The sequence below is a fragment of the Dysidea avara genome, chromosome 4 (assembly GCF_963678975.1).
Source record: "Dysidea avara chromosome 4, odDysAvar1.4, whole genome shotgun sequence".
Lineage (NCBI taxonomy): Eukaryota > Metazoa > Porifera > Demospongiae > Dictyoceratida > Dysideidae > Dysidea > Dysidea avara.
Window position 1 is genome coordinate 24636664 of NC_089275.1, and position 23660 is coordinate 24660323.

At 36.5% G+C, this 23660-nt stretch overlaps 1 protein-coding gene across 7 annotated transcripts; it reads left to right on the plus strand.

Annotated features, from left to right (window-relative positions):
- Positions 1-20569, plus strand: LOC136254481 (stimulated by retinoic acid gene 6 protein-like). 7 transcript variants are annotated; one of them, XM_066047182.1, is made up of 21 exons: positions 1-1480; positions 1543-1662; positions 1822-1991; positions 2273-2358; positions 3695-3850; positions 3905-4025; positions 9988-10054; positions 10954-11082; positions 12804-12865; positions 13336-13403; positions 13458-13519; positions 16141-16261; positions 16313-16391; positions 16811-16886; positions 17455-17503; positions 19479-19602; positions 19656-19751; positions 19810-19973; positions 20028-20150; positions 20200-20271; positions 20320-20569. In XM_066047182.1, the coding sequence occupies exons 6-21, from the start codon at positions 3928-3930 to the stop codon at positions 20403-20405; spliced, it is 1476 nt and encodes a 491-aa protein (XP_065903254.1). In that variant the 5' UTR covers positions 1-1480; positions 1543-1662; positions 1822-1991; positions 2273-2358; positions 3695-3850; positions 3905-3927; the 3' UTR covers positions 20406-20569. The 7 variants fall into 7 exon arrangements, with proteins under 7 accessions (XP_065903254.1, XP_065903248.1, XP_065903247.1 ...); XM_066047176.1 differs by adding an exon at positions 2579-2644 and having other exon boundaries at positions 24-1480; positions 20200-20569; XM_066047175.1 differs by having other exon boundaries at positions 24-1480; positions 20200-20569.
- Positions 20570-23660: the final 3091 nt, after the last annotated feature.

A 23660-nucleotide genomic window follows, 5' to 3' on the forward strand; every position in this document is an offset into this window, starting at 1 on the left:
TACCCTTCAATTTGTATTCTCTGAAAACCTATGGTACTGATGATATCCTAAAAGACATTCTGTGCTAACAGTTTCAACCAAAAAAGTGTGAAAGGTAGTAAATAGTGAGGATGGAGTGTCTACAGTGTATGTAGCAGAGTATGCCAAGAACCTGATTGTACTACTGTTTGTACGTCCAACACACTCAGTTAACAGGTTTGACATCAGGTATAGGAAGTCCCCTCATAAAGATATGCTATTTATATGTTTACATGGCTCTTTCCTTTGTGTCCATGCACACACAAAAGAAAAGAAGGCAATCTGGCTATGAGTGACTATACATAGTATACAATAACCACATATGATGATTTTTTAGTGACAGTATTTTGTGAATGCCTGGGGGGATCCCTACTACAGCAAAACCTTATTTAGCACCCACTTCTTTAATGAAATTACCTCTAGCACAGCTAAGACATACTTCATGATAAGGCTGGGCGATAGTGGATTTTTCAATATCCGAACAATATTAAGACACTGTTCACAATAGATGAAAGCATAACGATAGTAAAAATTCACCTATTTTCTACGTATTACCTTCAAAGAGATGTGCAAGTAGGGATGTTACTTATGGATATGTTTTCACTAAGAGACTAAACTGCCTTTTAGGCTGATTTTTGCTCCCAAATATTATTTTCAAAAGCATCTTGCAGTAATATCTGCATATTTTTACATGTTAATTACTGTCTGATAGTAATTTTTCAAACAATAAGTGATACCAATAGCGATATTCCGATATATTCATACTATCCCCTACTTTAAGTTCATGTTCATGACCTCGTTAATTACCTTATTGTTGATGCTAGGTCAAGTAAATCCTATATAATGATGTTTCACAAATACATACAACTATACTGGTGTACAGTGCAGTATATACATATATATGAGTCTGAGCATGTGTGCATACAACCACAGGCCTGCCAACCTGGAAAGTAAAAAAATCTTGAGATTTCTGTACCTTTATTGTAGTATTGCAGTGTGTAGTAAAAAAAAAACTGGTAGATGCTATGCTGAGACCAAAAAAAAAAAAAAAAAAAAAAAAAAAAAGGTCTCAACTTTTCTCAAAAACCGTGAGATTCGATCTACTGCCCTTGAGCAGGGTAGTGAAACCGTGAGACTCACGGTAAACCCGTGAGAGTTGGCAGGCCTGCAACCATTGTATGTGTACGTGTATATATGCAGAAGATACCAACACAATTGCATTTGTTAGTATATGTGACCCGCTGAGTGAAACAGACGTTTTTGCAAAAATATATTTTGCCATAAAACTGTATTGAAATACACTGGGTAAAAATACGCTTGCTACATGAAAATTTACACACGCTTTAATCACATTCATACGCACTGAAATTAAATCAAATTAATAAAACCTATATACCACTGGATTCACCTGTTTATGGAGAGTAAAAGAATCTTTTTTTTGTGTTTGCACAGCAAAGAAAATGTGAGTTATGGGCATTTATTTACGATGCAGTAAAAACAGCATTCACCATCGTCATTTCTTAGTTGGATTGGCCTTGTTTTTCAACACGGAGGAGTACAGGAAAAGCACTATACCTTGATTGATTTGCCAGTTCATATTGCACAGATTGAGCACAAGTCCCATCTTCGTAGCTTGTTTCAATCGTGAGTTATGATTGATTATCTAAGTGCCTGTAATTTATTTCCTGTATTGTTGCTGTACAAATCGAGTTTATCACTATTACAACTGTCAAGTGCTATAACTCCAAGACCATTCATCATAAAAGGCTGAAACTTTGGCTATCCACTCTTTTGTTACTATAGATCACAGAGATGCAATAAAATGGAATTCAAGGAATGTGCGAAAATGACCGGTTTTGCCCAATGGGTCACATATATATATATGTACATTACTTAGAATTATGCACAATTTAGATTTCCTCGACAGGTGTGAGAACTATGGGAGTTTCACGGTAGCAGTTTTTATTTATTCGGTAAGTAGCTATTAAGAGCACTGTATACTTGGTATTTTTTTTGAGGGACGTAATTTTCACGACTTGCGAATAGGATATATTCCATGAACTTTTGATCACGAAAATGGTCAAAAGTATTAGAATATCTAGGTATCCCAATACACTGCAGGCAGTGCCATTCAAGAAAATAAATTGCAAAAGTGATAGAAAGTGAGTGTTTGCAAAATTACATGCCTCAAAAAATACCACGTATATGGTAAGTTACACTGTATTCATGTAAATTTTTTATTTTATTGTACTAGATTGTTGTCCTATTCTTGTACATGCTACTACAGAAGAGAACTTACAAATTCCAGAAATGCTGTTTTGGATTCTGTGGTATTCCAATGTATGTAAATGCAAGTATGCATGCACATTCTGTATGTTATAGTTAAAGCACTGCTGCGCGTGTGTATGGAAAATACAGCACGAGGGTGTGTGTCGAGAGGCTAATACAGCACGAGGTGAAGCCGAGTGCTGTATTTGCCTCGAGACACCCCCTGAGTGCTGTATTTTTCATACACACACAAGCATAGGCAGTGCTTTAACTGTTATATTGTGCTTCCTAGTTTTCTGGCTCGGAGCAATTTTCTCTAGTACTCAAACCGCTACGACTTTCGGTGATCAGGATATCAGTAAGTGTTTAACTAATCTATTTCTAGTCATAGAACAAACTAATAGGATTAGTTTGGTTAGTTTTAGTGATTTACAATGTCACGCACGTGATCAACCATGCTGTCTTAGTGGAGTCATGTTTAAAAAGCTTCGTGATCAGATGATCAGTAAGTGTTTATACTATCTATTCCTAGCCTAGCATAAACTCGTAGAATTACTTTGGCTGGTTTTAGCAATTTACATTGTGTTGTTTACGTAACATTCCTTAAATAAATTCTCCGCATAACTGTACTGTATTTGCCCAAGTGTGCTGTATTTGCCCAATTGAGCACAAAGCTGTACTGTATTTGTCCAATTAGCTGCATAACTGTTCTGTATGACTCATACAATACAGTTATGCAGTTGATTAGTACTGTATGGACAATATGATATGCAGCATCGCTTTGATCCTCCCACGCAAAGTACAATATGGGAAGATACAGTACAGTAATGTGCCTATAGTAGTCATACAATATACTGTATGAAAAATACAGTACACGTTTGCACTTTGATCTCTGCCATGCAAAGTACAATGTTTATTTGCATAAGCATTGTAGCAAAACATTTGTGTAGGAAGTACATGTTTATAAGGTTTCCCTTATGGACTCCCTAATTCCTAGTTGGCCATGCCAGAATGGTGGGTGTACTAAAATGCTGATATGTATTTTGGTTCACCCACCAGCAATATTAAATCGCTGTGTGTTTGTTCCTGTAGTTTAAACATAGATTATACATTGGCTAGCTTGAATAAAGCACAATATTAGTGTGACATCATCCTTATTTGTATTTTAAAAGGAAGCATTTGTGAGTAACCCAATAAAGTTATACTCATGAAACGATCATTTTCCCCAAACATAGATAAACTACTTTGAAGCTTATGTGAAATGCTATCCTCCATTTCGCCTATTGTCAAACTTTAAAGCAATAGTTCAAAGGGTGTTAAAGTGTGTCCCAAATCCTACAGGTGTAACTACTGTATGCTTTGAATTGTGCCGTTTTTGTAATACTGTCATACTTAATTATATATGCAGACCAGTTAATCTGATTCATGAAACAAAAGATCGATGGGTATATTCCATTGCTTTTGGAGCTCTAACTGAACAGTTCTTGCAGTTAATACTGGAAGGGAATCTACTGTCAGCAGTAGATTATTCAGCCACAACTATTGTCAAAAAACGCTTTTAAAGGTTATATGAAGTATATTTGTATGTATGCATATGTATATCTGGTTATAATAACAGGTATTGTATTGCTAGCGATTGCCATGATCTATCCTCTGTTGTTTTTCACTCTGTTTGCATCCATTCATGGATCAGTTCAGATCATATCCCACATTATTGGATTTGTTTATGTTTTACTATTGTAAGTTGAGTATGTGCCATGTATGTACATACGTATTTACGGTGTTCCCTTGATTATCATTATCTGAACACTTGGTTAAGTAGAAATGACTGCTCTATTAGAGTATTTTATGTCTAACATGTATGTTCCATTAGAGTATTTGAACAGGACTCTGTACATAAATGAATGGGCTTTGATTATCTGAACACGTCTTGGTCCCAAGGGGGTCGGATAATCAAGGGAGCACTGTACTTATATATGTCTGCTGTGTAGTCTGTTATTTTGCTTTGTGGCTAGATGTTCCACTAAGATTTTGTGTCATTTTCATCCAGTATTGTTGTGATCCTTTATAATTATGACCAGATCTGAAAACCCTGTCATCTTTCAAATTCTTTATTATTAGTGTTTATTATCTACATAGCCAAATGTATGCTCTGGTGAAGTTTCAGCTTCCTATGTTAGGAACTTTTTGGAGTTACAACCAACCATTCAAAGTATAGTACCAACAGGTACCAACAACAGAAAGAATGTAGTGTTGCACCGACATGCATATTTTCACATTTACCGATACTGACTATTTGCCCACTCCTGTAACCGATATGCCAATATTAACTGATATTCTTCGGAACAAGGGAGGAGGAGTGGAAGATCACCTAAAATTTGTGTGTACATTGCCTTTAATTATTTTGTGGGCGGCTGAGTTTACAATGTCTGCTAGTTTTGTCACTAACAGATCATAGAAAGAAAGCCAAGTAGCCAAGTAGAACTTCTCAAACAGTGTTTTAGTGGGATTCTAGACCCTTTGCAAAAAGTGATTGACTAATTGCATGGATGGTCGATAAATATACACAGCCTGCTATAGCCTTGCAACCATACTTTTTGCAGACGAACAAGCCTAAACAGTTATAGTACAGTTACAGCAAATAAATGTTTTACCACTGCTGCTGTGTTTACCACTTTCTTTACTTTCACATGTTTACTGCCGTATTTATTGATTGATTGTGGGTTTCAGTTTATTGGCTACTGATATTTGCAAAAAGAAGCACTTAAAAAAGCAGTTGTAACTGGAGTTGAAATGAATCAAATGGTATGGTAGTACCATTTAAGTAGGGATCACACTGAAAATTTTGTACACCGCCCAAAATTCTGCCTTTAAAATTATCCTAGAGACATTTTACGTGACTAAAATCACCTTTGTGGAATAGTACTAGTCCATATAATATCTAATACAGCATCAAAACACTTACAGGTGGCCTGATGTAGAATTTTTTTAATTTGCCAAAACTCAAATTTTAGTCTCACTGCCTCACTGCCTGCCTGACCACAATTGCAAGCCTAGAGGCTAAACGGAGCACGCATGGCCACCATTTTACGCCACAATAACAAACCCACCTGTGGGATGTGCCTTTTGGGGTTCCGTAGGCCCCTGCGTCTTGTCGTTTCTTTTATCTTCAATCAGGCTGCTTGTCTTCTTCATCCAATGAAACTGTATCGAGGCGTTAATTTTCCATATCAACACTTTTTTTCAGTAGCATATTTAGACGCCACAGAATTATTTCAGAGCTGTATTCCAGAAGTGCTTCAGTCCCGGTGCTACTATAAGAGGTATACTAGCTAGGCATCTGTAACCTCGTGATTGGGATCGCGTTCGCGATAGGTTCCCAACTGCACCCATCAAATAAAGATCTAGGTGTGAAAGAGTGTGAAGACCACATCTCTTAATAATCTAGCTTTTACTTAACAGTAAACAAGATGACCTCACCCCTTATTGGTCTAGCTAGCTGCACACCCTCGATATACTCTAATAAAACAGTCACTCTAATGCAATAGTCATGTATGATATTCTAATAGAACAGTCATAAGTTACTAGCTGTGCCACAACAAAAAACTAAACAAACTAGTTTTTTTTTAAAAATGTTAATTTAAAAATGAAGTAGGGATCTATGCAATAAAAAGTAGTGTCACAAGAGATGAATGATGGTATTACAGTATAGCTTAGTGGGAAAGTCCCTACTTTGGCACATTAGCTATAACAATTATGTTCAATGCCAAAGTAGGGACTTTCCCACTGAGCTACAGTTTGTGCTGTAATACCATCATCTCTTGTTGCACTCCTTTTTATTGCATAGATCCCTACTTCATTTTTAATTGCCGAATTAGGCTAGGGCTGTGTGACAATGGTAAAACCTATATTTCAATAAAGTGACAACCATTTTATCTCGATAATTTATATTATCTCAATAATATGTGACATCATAGGACTGCTTTGTAAATGCAGTTTTACATTATTAAGTCAAGCAGCGCTTGATAGGTCAGAAATGTTATCACTTCCCCAACTAGTTTGACACTTTTCCACAAGATTTCCATCTGACTACGGTTGATTGACATATTAAATTATGATTATCTATAAGTGAATTCATTACAAAAGGTGATTTAGATATCTACAGCGTAGATAATCTTTTTTTTATCTAAGTTATCTCCCAGCCCTACGGTGAATCCATTGTTGGGTAGGGTTTTCCTTGTACCACCTTATTTAGGGTTGCACCAAGATGATTATTTTGCCGATATTCCGATAACTGATATTGGATAATATTTCCAAGCCAATAAACTTCACTGATCCAATATAATAATACTTCTCGTCTATCCTCAGTGGTGGATCCAGGATGGGGCATTTGGGGCAAATGCCCCCCCCCCCTTCAAGAAATTGCATACAAGATCGAGATACTCTAATAGAGCAGTCAATTACTCTAATAAAGCAGTCACAATGTTCATGAGGCAGTGTAGCTTACCTATGAAGCTATAAATAGGATTTTATTTTACATAACAGACGTGATATAGTTGGTAAGGATAACTAGCTATTATTGTCGTGACCTTTTTTTTTTTTTTTTGGTCTTCAACTGGTTTTCAGCAAGTTTTTTTGGTCTTCAACTGTTTTTCAGAAAGGTGCCCCCCCTCTTTCCAAACTCTGGATCCGCCCCTGATCCTTTAGTGAATTTTACCACAAATTTGTCTATAAATGACTAATTTAGCTTGTTTGTAGTGGTGGTAGTGTTACAGCACTTCTAAGCAGTAGTAGCAACATTGCAAAACAGTAAAATACTACTCTATGCATAGTTTGGTACATATGAGCATGTATTTTTAAATAATACATAAATCTGTATCTGCTACTTTTTTCATCACGGTGCTGATCCAATGCCAATATACAAAAATACAGCTGATATATGGTTTTTCCAATAACCGATCTGATTATTGGTACAACACTACCTTGTTGGCAGGTGGTGTTGGCATCAGGTGTTTGATCCTTGAACTAGGAACAGCCAGTTTTCTCAGCAACTGGTAACAAAGCCATGACCAAGTCCATGAGTAGGCAATGTGTTTCCCCTGCCATCTGCGGTATCTATGACCAAGTCCTTATGTAGATTAGGGAAGGGTTGGGGGGGAAATTTGGATTGGGCCATCTTCCCAAGGTGTGCTTATGTATACTACCTATGGTGTAATGGCAGCCAGTAGTGACACTTTCTTTACTTTTTGGTTGACTTTTTGTTTATTTGTTATAATGGTACACGGCATTGGACATTTAGCATATTTAGGTCCATAGGTAATTAGGTACAGTAGGACCTCCATTATCTGAACAACTGTTCAATTATAATAAGTGAATTTGTTCAGATAAACGAAGCCCATTCATTGACAAGTATATATAAGGAGGGTATGACTGAATTAGGGATTAAATGTTCACTAGTATATCTGCAGGTGTAGGTAACCTCCCTTGTTTCCCTACCTTTTTTTTTCATTGATCCCTAATCGAACTTAAATTTCCTAATTTTTCCTTATACTCTTTTTTTGTAAGATTAATTATTATGACTGGTGAACCCACGCATACTGCATCAAAAGAAAGCTAGGGTTAATGTTTTCATCTGAACGTGCTCCCCGGCTATCAATTACTGATTCGAAGGTGAAGTGGCCATTATGCTTTGTTTTCAGCTATGTTCAGCCTGTTACACAGGACTACTTATGAAGAACAGTAGGAGAAGCGCCTCTGCAATCAATCTAGTCACCGCAAAGAATATTAACAATTCAGGTACCCCAACTATCAATTACTGACTCAAAACTGATGGCCATTACACTTCGCTTTCTGCCCATCACACAGCAATACAAACAAAGAACATTGAACACCTCTGCAATCAGTCCAGTCACCACAGAAAATATGGATGATTCCTGTTTGCAAATGTACAGAAGCCGTACATCGTGCTACTATGAATTGACACCTTGGGTTGTCATAAAGAAATGGGACACAAAGGAGGACAAAGGTAAGTCCATGATGCATGCATTGTATGTACTGCAGTATGTCAAAAGGCACGTCTCAGGACAAAGCGACATTGAACAGTGAAAAAATCAAGCCTGTAGCCTTAGCCATTATTATACTTGGCTGAAGGCATCAGGCAGGCAGGCAGGCAGGCAGGCAGGCAGGCAGGCAGGCAGGCAGGCAGGCAGGCAGGCAGGCAGGCAGGCAGGCAGGCAGGCAGGCAGGCAGGCAGGCAGGCAGGCAGGCAGGCAGGCAGGCAGGCAGGCAGGCAGGCAGGCAGGCAGGCAGGCAGGCAGGCAGGCAGGCAGGCAGGCAGGCAGGCAGGCAGGCAGGCAGGCAGGCAGGCAGGCAGGCAGGCAGGCAGGCAGGCAGGCAGGCAGGCAGGCAGGCAGTAGAAAATTCCAAAAAAATTGTAACAATTTATTAGAGGCATTTAAGGTCGTGCTGAAGGCATTTTTGTGCTTGGTTATACCACTTAACAAATACTTCCAAGTTGCCAGAATGGTATTGTGAAGCAATATACAGAGTTGTGTTCAACTTCTTTTAATATAACATACTCTTACTCTAATGGAACGTTCACCTATTGATGAAATACCTAATAGAGCAGTCACTTATGCTGTTCAGATAATCAAGGGTTCAGATACAGATTATCTAGGTCCTGCTGTATCCTCATGAAGAGACAATTGTAATTAAACTATGAGATATATAGTGATGTAAGCATAAAACTTGATGTGGTCTTAGAAGTGGTCTTTATAAGGAGGTAAGATGCACTCTTCATTCCACCATACCATCGTTCCAATCCGCTGTTCTGTTCATATAGAACAGATAGATGTATAACACTTTTGCTATATTTATACTGTAGGTCTAATTGTACTGTCATTTGAGCATTGGCCTAGTAACCCAGAAGTTAGGGAATCCCACATTTTCCACTTTTGTTTTGTTAATATTTAATTGTGATATGTTGAAGTAGCACAAAAGATACAACCTCTGGTAGATGGACCAGAGTGGCTGAAGGAGACCACCTGGTTAACCCTATGGGTGGTGCTGCTTGATTCCTTGACTAGGAGCAGCCAGCTTCCTCCCTTAACCTAATAGTTTTCTTCTGATAGGTTAGCTAGGCCAAGTCACTAACAAAGTTTATGACCAAGTCCGAAAGTAGGCCATGTGGTGCCCCACTAGCTGTCTCCTGTATCTATGACCAAGTCTGTGTGTAGTTGGGGAGAATTTAGAATTGGTCCTAATTTAGAATTTAAAATTAGGCCCAATTCTTCCTAAGGTGTAATTGCATCCATTTTGACATAAATTAAAACATTTGCTGGGCTTTTAGCATTTTAGTTTGGTGTCCATAACTTACAAAAAAGGTGTTCTGCTCACTGGACATTTTACGTCACAGACACAGACGAAATCATACCATCTCTTCAACATTACGTAAACAAATGCTCATACACTGTAAATTATGTATTCATAAAATTTTTTGAACTCCAATTGAATCCAGGTTTTTACCATTAAAACAATTCTTCATGAAGAGCAAAGCATTATTTTTTAACTTATTCGCAAGTATTTTTCCTATTGTAATCAATACTTTATACTTTAAACTATAGAGTATGTCAGGATTTTGCAGATCTGGTCACAATTAGTATAAATTAATGTAGCAATGCTGACTATGCTACTATTTTGTAGGTTTATACAATTGATATTGTACTGTAAAAGCTGTGGTAGTGCTATTCAAGAGGAAACTGATGATGGGGTATACTCACTATAATATATTACATGTACAGTAGATTCTCAGCTATCCAAACCCCAATGTTCTCAGGTGATAAAAACAAATGAATTATTGTAGCCTATCCATTTAATATAAAGTCCATTCGCACTTATATGTACTATCAAAAATGAGTTTATGTTACTTCTGAAAACCAAGTACCGATGCATAGTTAAATGGGAAGTCAACATGCAATTAACTATTTTAGCTAATGAAGTAATAATAGCTACCTGTAGTTATTGAAAATATTTCACAATTCACTAATTATTTAGTAATTGATTAATTCATTACATTGCTATAACTTGAACAAACCACTTGTACAAATTACGCACAGAAGTGTCTTCTCAACTGTTTTATACTCTGTCTCTTGTGTTATATATCTCATGTATATTCTTTTGAGAAAGCCTCAACGCTGCCTTCATTTTCGTTCATACTAGTACGGGACATGCTCCCTTTCAACTTGAACAGATATCAACCTGTGGTAGCCTATGAGGTCTGCAACATTGTTTTTCAGTTATTAATCATCCTGTAAAACCTAAAGGAAAGGTTGTTCACAAAGTCTGTAGAGAGTCGCCACACCTCAGAGCAGTGTACTTGTACAAAAGTGTAGTACAGGTTTTATTTAGCCTTTACTTCTCACATACTGTCTGCTTTTAACATTTGATCAATTTGCTCATATGAGTGCGTTCGGACAAACATAGGTAGACACGTACGCACAAATAATTTCAGTAAATCAGGCATGCCCACAGCGTTGGCTGGCTGTGGGTGCATGTCTGGTTTTTAAAAAGTTTACTGAGTAGTCTTGATTATAGATGAACAAAGGGCTGGGTAACAGAGGTCTATTGTATACACTGTTTATAATTTATACAGTGTATGTGTACATGCAGATCATCCACAGCATTATACAAGCAAAACTATATGAACCTTGTATAAGAAGTGGAATATTCTATATTCTCCTGGAAGGATTCTTTCTCTACAGAGGAGTTCGAGCTGTTTTCTACTTGATACTGAAAAAGGTCAACAATAAATTCTAAGAAATTTTCCTATATATATACATGATGAAATGGTGGTGCATGCATGCATTTGAGTTGTGTATATTGCTGCGGAGATTGCCTTTTAAAGTATTAAAGATTATTTATCACTTCCTTTGTAGTGCTAAAACAACAGGTACAGTACAAGTGAATATTTTGATAACTCAACAATTACCTCTGTGGCCATACTTTTGGCAATAATGTAATTTCTTTCCTTTTGGATTGGGGGGAGTCCCCCCTTTTGGATCTTCCACTGTGTACCTATGCATGAGTATAGGTTACTGCACACATACGTATGAGTATCTATACTAAAATAGCATAGATACTCGTATATTTGCTTTAGACTACGTATGTCTTGTGCAGCTTTGGCTGCTGGGTTAATGGTGGTTTTTCCTCATCAAATTAGTGCTCATGTAGTGCTAAAATAGTTCACAGATGAATGCAATTACCTTTGTAATCCATCGATACATACACACTAGGAGCGACGTTGTGAAGTTGGTCACACGTTATACCTTATCACTTGTAATTATGCAATCATTGTTCTAGGTGTTTAGACTTGTTTAACTGGTGAGATATTATACTGAAAAGGCTTGTTAGAAATATGCAATCCATCGTTTAGAATATTAGAAGTTGTCAATGTTGAATTAGTTCAGTACATTTTTGAGATCACAAGATGAATGGTGACACATGACCAATTTGTGATGGGAATTAGGCTTAGTATGTGACACACACAATGAAAAAATTGTCACAGGTATCTCATCAGTATAGATACATATCTACTAGATTTTAATTACCTCACTATCAACCGAACTTCAAAGCATACTATAGTTGTCTAATGGCTGTTTAGGTGCTACTTTGAAAACCAAATTCTCCATCAATAGACACATACTCAAGTTGTGCTTGTATATTATTGTTTTTATGATTTCAAGTTGATATGGTATTTCAAGTTGATATGGTACCATGTACACTGAATAATTGGCAGTTAAAATATTTGGTAACAAGATGGAACGCTGCAATTTTTTTTAATTTGGCGATGCAGTGAAACACATTAGGTGGAATCGTACGGCATACAAGGTTACCATTTCTATGGCAATATTTGGACTCCCAGTGTTGGCAATTTATTTGCCTGTTAACTGTAAGATAACTTGTACACCTGTATGACAGCGCGAAGACTTGGGCAGCCTCTGACACTGCTTCTCTTTCAGCTATTCTAAATATTCAGACTTAAGTCTTCACGCTGTTGACTCATTCACATGAATGCCCCATTTTGAAGTGAAATGCTTCTCTGCATTTGTTGGACCAATTTCAGCAGCATGTTTCCCTATTTTGGCTCTTTGCTGAGGTGTGTGCGAGTTGTATTTCCCATGAGCATCTTTCTCTGTTGCAGATTGCAGTACATTAGTAACTTTCTTGTTGGCTACTTCCACTTCTTTTATTACCGAAGTTCCTGTAGTATCAGGTAACTTGTCTTTAAGCTTAAAGAACTTTAATAGTGCCATTCTGTGTGAACAATATGAACATTAATATGGCGGGAATAAAATTTGGTGGTTACTCCATCAATACCACCCAATCACTAAAATAAAACATAGCTAATTGTTCTGCATATACGGTATGTACATGTGTATGGTATGTGGCATATGACATTGCATGCATGTCATGTATCTCTTATAAATGGACTTACATATTATTTGTGAATCATCCTGCAGCCATTTTCTAAACAGCACACAGTGAATCATCATATTGGATATGTTAAAAGACTACTCAACGGGTAAGTACAGTACATAAAAAGTCTTATTGGTACATGCATGTACAGCAAATATTGTCAGGTATTCTTGGTTATAGAGATGTAAAGCCAGACAATTAGAACACTGCTCCTCAGATTCCAGAAACCTCATTAATAGGGCCACCTTTGGGACCTAAAATGTGACCTCAATAATGAGGTGGCCTTATTAATAAAGTAATGAAGTATACCTTGGCTACTTTAATGAGGTGGTCTTAGTAAAAAGGTAGCCATTAGGTGGGGTGATCAGTGTTATCTTCAAATCACCTGGGAATTCATTATTTCATTGCTTGTATTAAACTGTCTTTGTGTTATTTTACCAGAGTAAGAGTTTGGTGAACTTAACAAGTTACTAATTACGTATATTAATACTGACCAACATGCAACAAATAAAGTGTGGTGAAATTGTGACAAATCAAGTCCTGCCAAACTTTACAATGTATGTTTTTTGCTTACAGGTCAACTCCAACTACGAATGCCATTTGTAAAGTTATCCATGTTGTCACCCGATATCAGTGGGATCCATGTATGGTTGTAATAACTACTGAAGTTCATCACTATTATATATTTATTTTCATAGATTTTAAATTTTCTCTTCGAATCATATCTGCAGGGGTAGTTATAATGGTGGCACTATTGAAGGTACTGATGAAGTATCCAATAAAAATTGTTCAGTACACTCAAACACTAAACTAATGTGCCCTGAAATGCACCTATGAATAGTTGTGGTACAAACAACTCATCTATATTTTTAATTTTTAGCTTACGTATGACACCAAACAAAGGAATGTTGATGTACTGCTTTGTCTCACTACCTACCTGCCTGCCTTGTAGTTTGTAAGCTATCAAGCTACAGGTATAAAACTTAGCATAAAACATCTAATGGGATATGCCTTTTATTGTTATCATACAGTACAGTAATACTGTATAGTAGAGATCATAAAGGTATGATCTCTACTATACAAAGGTATGATAGGTATGTATGGTAGGTATGGTAGATAGGTAGATAGGTAGATAGGTATTGTAGAGACCTATCTACCTATCATACCTTTGGAAGGTATTGATGGAAGGTATTTTTTGCTATGGTAGATAGGTATGTATGTAAGGTATGTATGGTATGATCTCTACTATATAAAGGTATGATCTCTCTGGTCAATACTTTCCATCAAAAAATATTGACCAGTCTCTCAATAGTTTCATAGTCCCTTGGCAGTATTGTATAATCGCAAACACAAGTGTAAGGAATTTCAGCATTACAGTAAACAAGGGGTGAACTGCAAATTTATTAGCCATTGCTAATTATGGGAATTAGGGCTGCAGCACTCTTTATTGTGCTGATTCCTATATATACACATGTAGCTGCTAATTTGTCCTTACACTTGTATACTACACCTTGTTGCTGCCTCCCTGTATGGCCTTAGTATCAATTACACTTAAATGCTGATACATGGGAGATCATTGTACAGGGTATATACTTAACATGCAAATTTAATCCCTAATCTAACCCATATGTAAGTATCAGCAGGCTATATATGTATACACATTACTATAGTTGTCTGTAAATGCAGTACTGCTATGGTCACAACATTTTAGTATAACATTGCTTTCAGGGTTAAAAGTGACATGCGTATATGTTAAAGCATTGCCGTGAGTGCTATATGAAAAATAAAGCATGTGGCATGTGGCCAAGATGCTAATAAAGAACAAGGCAAAGCCGAGTGCTTTATTAGCATCAAGGCCAAGCACCAAGTGATTTATTTTGTCATATACACTGTAGCACGAGCAAGGCAATTCTTTAAATGATTTATGAAACTTTCTAGTGGTAGCTGCAGCCATACACCAGGACTCATAATTAACACGCGTTGCACAAATTATTAGCAACCTAAATACACACAAACTAGTAACTCACGCGTAGTTCACCATAGTTTGGCATGGCAGACGTTCATTGTGTATTTTAGCAGGGTTTGGTCACAACCCACAATCAATTCTATTGTGACACATGGTGAAACATTTCTGTGATATCTCCAGGACTTCTCCATTTACAAACGTAACAGCAATGTTACATTCTCCCACCCATCAGCGAAGTATTTAGATATGTCTATAAAAGCAGTCAAGTGGTAGAACTCGTGTTGGCTGGGGTGACTGACCACTCAGCGTGGCGTGGCCATCAGCCTGCACTGGCTCGGGTGATTAGTCGTACTGGCGTGAGCACCACAGACTATTAGCCTGCACTAGAGCACATGGGCAACTGTGCTTTATTACTTTAATCCTACAATAAAGCACTCTTTGGGCAATTAAGCACTGTTTGCCCTAAAGTGTACTTTATGAAATTAAAGTACACTTTTCCTTTGATCTTTCCCACACAAAGTTCTATAAATTATATATACTACACCTGTGGTTGAGATCAAAAGTGCCATGCTGTCGTATATAACTGATATACCACAGCAAACTGTGGTATATAAGTGATATACCATCCTTTACGCTTACCATATATGGTACATTCCGCGAAATCCTTATTTTAATGGTGAAAGAGTCTCTACTAACAAGTGCCTAAGTCAACCAAGAATTATTCACCTGAGCACTGTGAGCAAGGAAAAGGATTTTCAATGAATTCTTATCTCTTTACCAACTCTTGTCTCCTTCACTGAATTGCAAGCATATGGGCATGGCACTGCTAAAGAGTCTAAAATGTCTAGGATTTCTACTGATTTCGATCTTCAACAGGTGCTGTTTCACTATAAATTGCTATCTACAATCGTTTCATCTACTGGGGTGTAGAATATAACAGTTATAGCACAATTACTCAGGATATGACAAAAATATATGTACTCGCGCCCTGCAGGTGCTTGTGCATATATTTTTGTCATATCCCTTGTAACTGTGTTATAACTATAAAGTATATATCACTATGCATGCTGTGTGAATATACATGGTGTTGATGTTTAATGCTTTTGACTTTAGTTAGTGTGGACATGGTCCTGCACGTAGGGATGCTAGTGGTATATATAATGGAATGCAATGCTTGTCCATGGTACATGCATTGTATCTCCTAAATGTCCAATCCAAGTGACATCAACAAGCCTGTAGTTATACTGACTTGTTAGTTGGTCGACATGAAGTGACTTTTCTGCAAGTTTGTGCAAAGTTTTGTAATCTCTACTTTTAAGTGATGAACACAAACAGATATTTGTATACATGTTCAGTGCTGGTCACTGTAAAGTGCTAATAATAATAATTATAATGTATGTTAATGTTATATGTAGCTAACTATTAGTTCTGTTGAATGGCTATTGTTATTGAGTGATTTTATCAGTCTGGAGTATAGCAGCACAGCGTTTGGGACCTCTCATACACATTTAGGAAAAGCAATTGATGCCTTTCTCTGTAAGTTTCATAGTAACATGTGGTTATTTTGAAACACCTCTTTACCCATAGATACTACAGACATAATAATTCCATTTTCAAGTTTAGCCTTAGTGCTAGCTGGATTTCTCACTTCTCTGGTTGCATACAGGTAAGCTAGTCCTCGGTTATCCGAATCCCAATGTACCTCAGGCAATGGTAAAAGTGTTCAAATAACTGAATTGTTTGGATATTTGGAAGTCCATATATCTACTGTATATACAGTGCTCTGTTGAACTGCCCTAATATTGTACTGAAAATACTTCAATAAAGCAGTCATTTCCAATTTTGGATAAACAAATAACTGAGTGTCTACTGTATTGCTGTATAACCCATAGATAACTTTGTACTAGTATATGTAGTTAGAACCATTCTAGTAGTATTGCTCATGTACCTACACTTTGTGATGTGTGGTGAATGATCATGAAACAAAACAGAGTACAATAATTGTTCTTGCTATAATTTTAATGAGTTCTAAATCAACTGTAGATTGTATTTGGTTGAAATACATTATTTATCCAATGCTATTAGACGTCAATGCAAGCTACTATGGAAAGGGGACAGAAGTTTTCTACCTAAAAAACAAAGACCTTTTGCTCGTACATTGGTAGGTATACCGTATGACAACAAATATTGGCGAAACTAATATTGGGTGATTTGTTATAAAATTGCAGTTGGCGAAAATTTAATTTGGCAAAAACTCTCACTGAAAAATTGGCGAATGGCGTAAGTATACGATGCAGTGCTGACTCGCTTTAAATAATATTCTGTTCCTGCTTCCAAAGACGCCGAATATCTGTGCTCCAATGGCCACACCCACTTTCAGGATTATTTGTTGTCTGTAGGCATACTCGCCCATTTATCAATGGCTGCACAAAAATTCATGTCTGCTGCCGTCTGCAAGCTTAAGGGGAGCTACGCCCACTAATCGAGTACGAGTTCTAGTCTAGTCAGTAAGCCACACCCATTTGCAAACGTGGTAATTTACCAGTTTCAGCAGTTGAAAATCTACTTCAACAACCAAAGTTTGAAAATAATATTGACGAAATTTAAATTTGGCGGATTTCTGACGAATCGCCAATTCGCCAAATTTAGTTCACCGCCAAATTTAATTGATATACGGTATACTGTATGCAATTTTCATTTGTGGTTGTAATGTTTGCTTACTTTATCAGGTGAGTTCAATAAACTTCTTTGGTTTCCAAGTTGCATTGGCTGTGTGGGGTAAGTTATGTAATTTACAAGTACCACCTGATATACATATATAGGGCCTTCGTGCTCATGTGTATATATCAGGCAAAACACAAGTGCCCGTGGTATAACTAATATGTGCCACATGGGTTAATCTCCTACACATGCTGGCATGCTTCATGAGTGTATTTATATTGGGATATGTGAATTTTGATAGTGGGCACTGGAAATAATGTAAGAATAACAACAAAGCGTTGCTGTACTACGTAAGAGTCCAAACGTATGTGCAATGACACAAGAATACGAAAGGTTCAATTGTGAGTTTATGCTGTGAGCAGAGACACAAGACATCAAAGCACGACTTGATAAATGATGGTTTAACGTTGTTGCCATGTATTCGTAATATTGTAGCCATGAATAAAATTACAGTCATGCATGAATATCCAATAGCTCAATCCATTTAGCGCATGATATATAACATCGAGACACAGGACATCAAAATATGGCTTGGTAATGTTAGTTTAATGCTGTTATAAGTGTTTCCATTTACTATAATAATTGTGAATAAATTTATATATCCATGAATAAAATTTACAGTCACGCATGAATACCACTTCACATCTAATGGTTCAATCTATATACTTTGCACTCGTTAGGTTACATCAAGACAGCGGTCTAGATTTAGAACTTATTAAACAGTACTATAGAACTCTCCATTTCAGTAAAAGGAACTCCTCAGCATGCTTTGAGAATTGGACTAAGAAACTTAATCCCATAATTGATCTCATGATGTGTGAGTATACAATGGCACAAAGAGATAGCAAAGGACATCAAAGAAATGTGAGGATTTTTTGGAATGGGTTGACATGATGTACAAACCCCTAACTGTGCAATATCTTGAGCTAACAAGATATACACACTGCCTTACCGAAATATATGCACTGTTTACAGTGCATATAATTATCTTGTTAACTTTTCTGAACCAGTGCAATATGAGATATCCACATAAAAACAGTCAAGCTGTGAAAAAATGGTATGGCCTTAAAAGGCCTGGTGAAAAAAAAGTTGTGAAATCAAAGGTGGCGGCCAAGAAATGGCTGCAGTGATGTTAATACTGATATAATCAGTATATAATCAATAATTTATTTTGATTATAATCAATACTTGATAAGGTCCCAAAACCATGGGATTTGTTTTTACTCACATTTCTTCTTTTCTATACAGATACAATTCTATACAGATACAATGGTGTTTATTGAAGACAGACTTATAAATGTATTGTACATGTAAATTTTTTCAACATTTTTGTGCACCTTTTTTATCCCTTGGTGACTGCTCTATTAGAGTATCTTGATCCCAAGATTTTACACTTGTTTGATTTTTACTTTATAACTTTGTAGCTGTAGCTCTATTGCTATTCAAATTATCAAAAGGCACTGCTACGATGATCAGTCTACGTACACACCATTTTTTAAATTATTCCCATACTTGGTTTACTCTGTAGCCATGACAGAACTTTCCTCTTTTGTACGTGAATAAGTGCTCATAATTTCTTGAATATTCATCATATTCACAGCAACCTTAGCACATTACTTCACCTTTATACGCTCTTCATTTGTGCCAAGGATCAAGACAATCAAATCACACCTTTACATTTCATAGCAATTTTTGCAAAGTGTGTTAAAGTAAATTGAAGCCCCCGTAGCCCCCATACAGCATAAGAAGAAAAAAAACAAAGAAATTACATGAAATTTTGAATGTCCATATCTCGCAAATGGCTGTTGCGAATTTAATCAAATTTGCTGTGTAGCCTCTATAATGCAAAAATGGTATGCTTTGGAGAGGGTATGCATGTTTGAGAAAAGTTGTTTTCTTTTTTTCTTCCTGTCAATATACTCATGGTGTGGCGCACAGGGTTTCTTGGCCACACAACACACTACTGTGTGTCTTGATATATGTACTGGCTTTCCTTTGATGTGAGGTGTGAAAGTGGTACATGTATATATAGCGTGGATGATGTACTTTATAATTCTACTGGTGATTCAATGCGTCATCGTTGCAATAATCATTGTGATGATCGTAAACCCTCATGACATTAGAGATTGGATATTTCATCATTTAATATTTTTGATGTGAGGATATTTACTGTATTTTTATACTGTCATAATGTATACTATTGACATAGAACATCACTAGCAACAGGATATATCATCTATTACATCCAGTTCTATGCAGCAAAGTATTTATTTGTTAGTAAGGATGCTGCACTCATTAATAATAGGCAAGTACAGTACATGTAATAAAGTAGTGTAATTGTTAAGAACAAGTTTTGTTTGTAGACGACTGTTTCATTTCTACACATTCTTTCTGCTATTTTACTACATGTTGGTTGGACTTTTCAAAGCCATCCAGCGTATTATAATATCAGCTGCATTAAATCTCCTTTATTTGTCACGACTGGACATTGCTTTAACTGTAACAGGCTGGGAATGGTTAGATAAAGGTATAAAGTTATATCATCGATGAATTTGTGTGCATTGTAATTCACTACTTTAAGCCCATTCATCATACATATCTGTCCTGAAGATTGATGCCAATCATAACAATCCAGTTATGAATGTGTTTATCAATTTGTTACTCCAAGCCAAGTGTCATAGGTCAGAATCACAAGGTGTTCCTGGTGAGCATTCATTTGTATTTTGTGTTTGTTATTGTTATTGTGTACACAGTATTCAATAAGATTAGAAACAGAGATACTGACAAATCAAATGTTCCATTGCTGAATCCTGAATCAACCAATGGTAATGTTAGCAAAGCTAAGAAGATGTGGCATTTAGCCTATACAATAGTTAATAACCCACAATTAATAGAACTGAGAAGAAGAGATTATAACAATGAAGCAGGTTACATAGATGATGTCAACATTCCAATTTAACTTGTATTAAAGTAATTTGTTTTTGCTGTTTACTATATTTTTGTAGTTAAAGATTATGCACAATAATATTGAAGTTGTTAGTGTCAACTAACTAACTTACTAGCTTATGTGGTATTATTGTATATATTTTGCAATTTATCCATATTAAATAGCCACAAAGTTTACTTACCATGACCATATGTTATAGTTACATCCCAATACCAGGGTGATAACTAAGAAATTGTCCAAGTGTACTGGGATTATACAATTAGATATGTGACCAGATTTGCGAAAAGGTACTGTACCTTTTCCACACATTTGACATACCAGCAAACAAAATGATGTAACACTTGACTCCTTATACTGTTTAACTTGCTCTAAGCATCAAAATGTAGCTAGATACTGTAGCTACATTCATTGAAACTTTCAAGCAATTATATGTCATGATTAAAAAGTTATGAAGCTTTAAAGTTCAAAAAATGGGTCAAATTTTGTGTGTGAAAAAGGTACCTTTTCGCAAATCCGGTCACATATAATCATGTAAAAAAATATATAGCCATCATACAGTCTGGTTTCAGGCACAATTGGATTCACTCATTTCTCAAACTACAACTGACAGCACATGGAATAACCATGGAAATGGCTTCTATTCTTAGATTCAACTTGGTACCGTGTAAGTAATACTATATAATTATGGAGCTATCCATGCTAAACAACCTACCTTGAAAAACATGCAGCTAGCTACTAGTAGGTTTTAGAGTTGTTAAATGGAGGCTGAGAATCAGCTGCAATAATGTGAATGCTTATTACATCATGTCATCATTAGGATTTTGTTTCATCATGGCGCATTTTTCATACCGTAACCTTACAGTTACAGTATATTTCAAAATATGTGGGCATGACAAATTGGACTACTGTCCACCTTTTCATAGCTTGGCTGTTTTAGATCTTTTTGTTTACCTACACTTAGCTTTTTGCTTGTTTTTCCACATTTCTTATCTACAGGCACAATTTGACAATTTTTGTAGTAAAACTAGTAGAGATGTACCGATAATTGGATCAGTGATCGGATCGGCTGCCGATGTGGCAATTTCTACCATATCGGTAATTGGCAGAAATGCTCTGAGAACCGATATTGCTACCAATAGTTTGCATGGCAAATACGAGTACCAGCAAAGCAATGGAAAGCCTTTTTGCTCACTACAAACAAATAGAAAGTCTTTCTATACAATTTCATTAAAATGAGAAGCCATATGACTACACATGTAAGTACTGCCATTTGTGGTAGAATATTCTTACCCAGATCTTCTGAAAACGGTAGGTGTTACACTTTAAGAATAAAGAACTTGTTATTGTTATTAGCGCTTTACAGTGACCAGCACTGAAGGTCTGACAGCAACATGTGCTGCAGCCTTAGGATTACCTAACGTAATTGCAACTGCGCCACAGGAAAGCTGAACTGATAATCTGTGTATAGTTAAATAGCCATCTTGAAAACTGATCAAAACACGGAGTAATCCGGACAAGGGAGCACGTATTAAATATTTTGTGGTGCCTGGCTTGTGTATTAGAGGCAACACCACCATAGTTAACCAGGTATTGCTGTGCCTTGTAGATACATTACTTCTGTTTTCGCCAAAAAATATAATCATTAGAATAATATGCATCATGCAGTAGCTACACCTGTAGTTCTATTTGATTTACATTTTACAGAATATACAATAATCAGATCGGTAAAATCGGTATCGGCTCTTTTAGGTACAGATTAATCAGATATCGGTACAACCGAAAAGTTCTTATTGGTACACCTCTAAAAACTAGTAATCCTTATTTACTATTTACAGCATTTATCATACCGTACAATAGTACTGTATATTAGGGATCATGAAGGTTTGAGCCTCTGGCCAAAAATATCACAGCCTTACAGTGCCTTGGCAGTATTAGTTAGGTAACGCAGTATGCAATGCATGCTTCATGGATTTACAGTATCTGTGTCCTTGAGCTCCTTATCTTTGCTGACAGTGCAAGGTGTTGATTCACGGTAGCACCATGTGATAGCTTCCCTAGATTTGTAATGGGAATTGTCTGAGTTTTCCATTGTGACTGGATTGATTGTAGAGATCCTTCTCACACTATTCTTCATTTGTAACACTGTGTAACAAACTAAACATTGCTGAAAATGAAGTGTAATGGCCACTTCACTATTAATGGGATACACATTCAGATGATGAAGACAGTGTTGTGATAGCACCAAACTTAAGTGCATTCTATAATTAATATGCACGAGTTGAGCTGGATCCTGAAAGCAGCTAAAAATGAAAATTGGATTTTTTTTCTCAAGAGAATGAACATTTCAGCCAACCAGATGATTAGCGGTGACAGTAAGTGTCAACAACGGACTTGTGTGTTTTGGCTCCATTACAAGTTTGGGAAACAGTTGTAATAAAGTCTGTAATTTTATGGCTTCTCAATAGGAAATGTTGTGTCGAGCATTTGAATGGAAAGATTTTGAAATATTTTTAGTGGGTCAAGTAGTACTACAAATGGACCAAATTTCAAGATCATGTGTAATTGCATCCATGAGTTATTAAACGTTGTTGAGCATCCAGCTCAATGCGTACATACAATAGACGAAGTTTGGTACATAATTATTATGGGAACATTAAAATTTTTTTATATCATACTGTATCTTGTATAATAATGATAATGATTAGGGATATGAACAGTATATATATGTGTGTGTGTGTGTGACTGGATTTGCGAAAATGGGTCTCGTAGTGTACCCTTTCCAATTGGCAACTCATAACTTGATTTGTGAATATGGTACCACTATGAAATTTGGTCACATTAAACCCCTAACATGGCACTATTGCTGGGTGTAATGAAGGTGATAAGCTAAACACATGAGTAGTTGGGGAGAGCAGATTGAGCACCTCTTTTAGTGTCTTACTGCTGGTTTTGGCCATTTGCATCAAGTCTTAAAAGCTGTTAGAAAAGCTATGAATACCTTATTACAACAAGACAATTGTTTGAGGCATTTAGTATACACGAAGGTGCTGGGTGACAGTTTGGCATAACTGATTTGACTTTAGTTTCAGGTCAGTTAGCTAGTAATGTAATCATAGTTTACTAAAGCTATTATATTGACAAGATTTTCAATGAATAGTACTCCACAAGAGGGTAGCCACAAATGCCTCATCCTGGATACGCCATTGCTTTGTCTTCTCAGAAATTAATCATAAAAGGAGGACAAATCTATTTGTTAGTTTCTTGGTG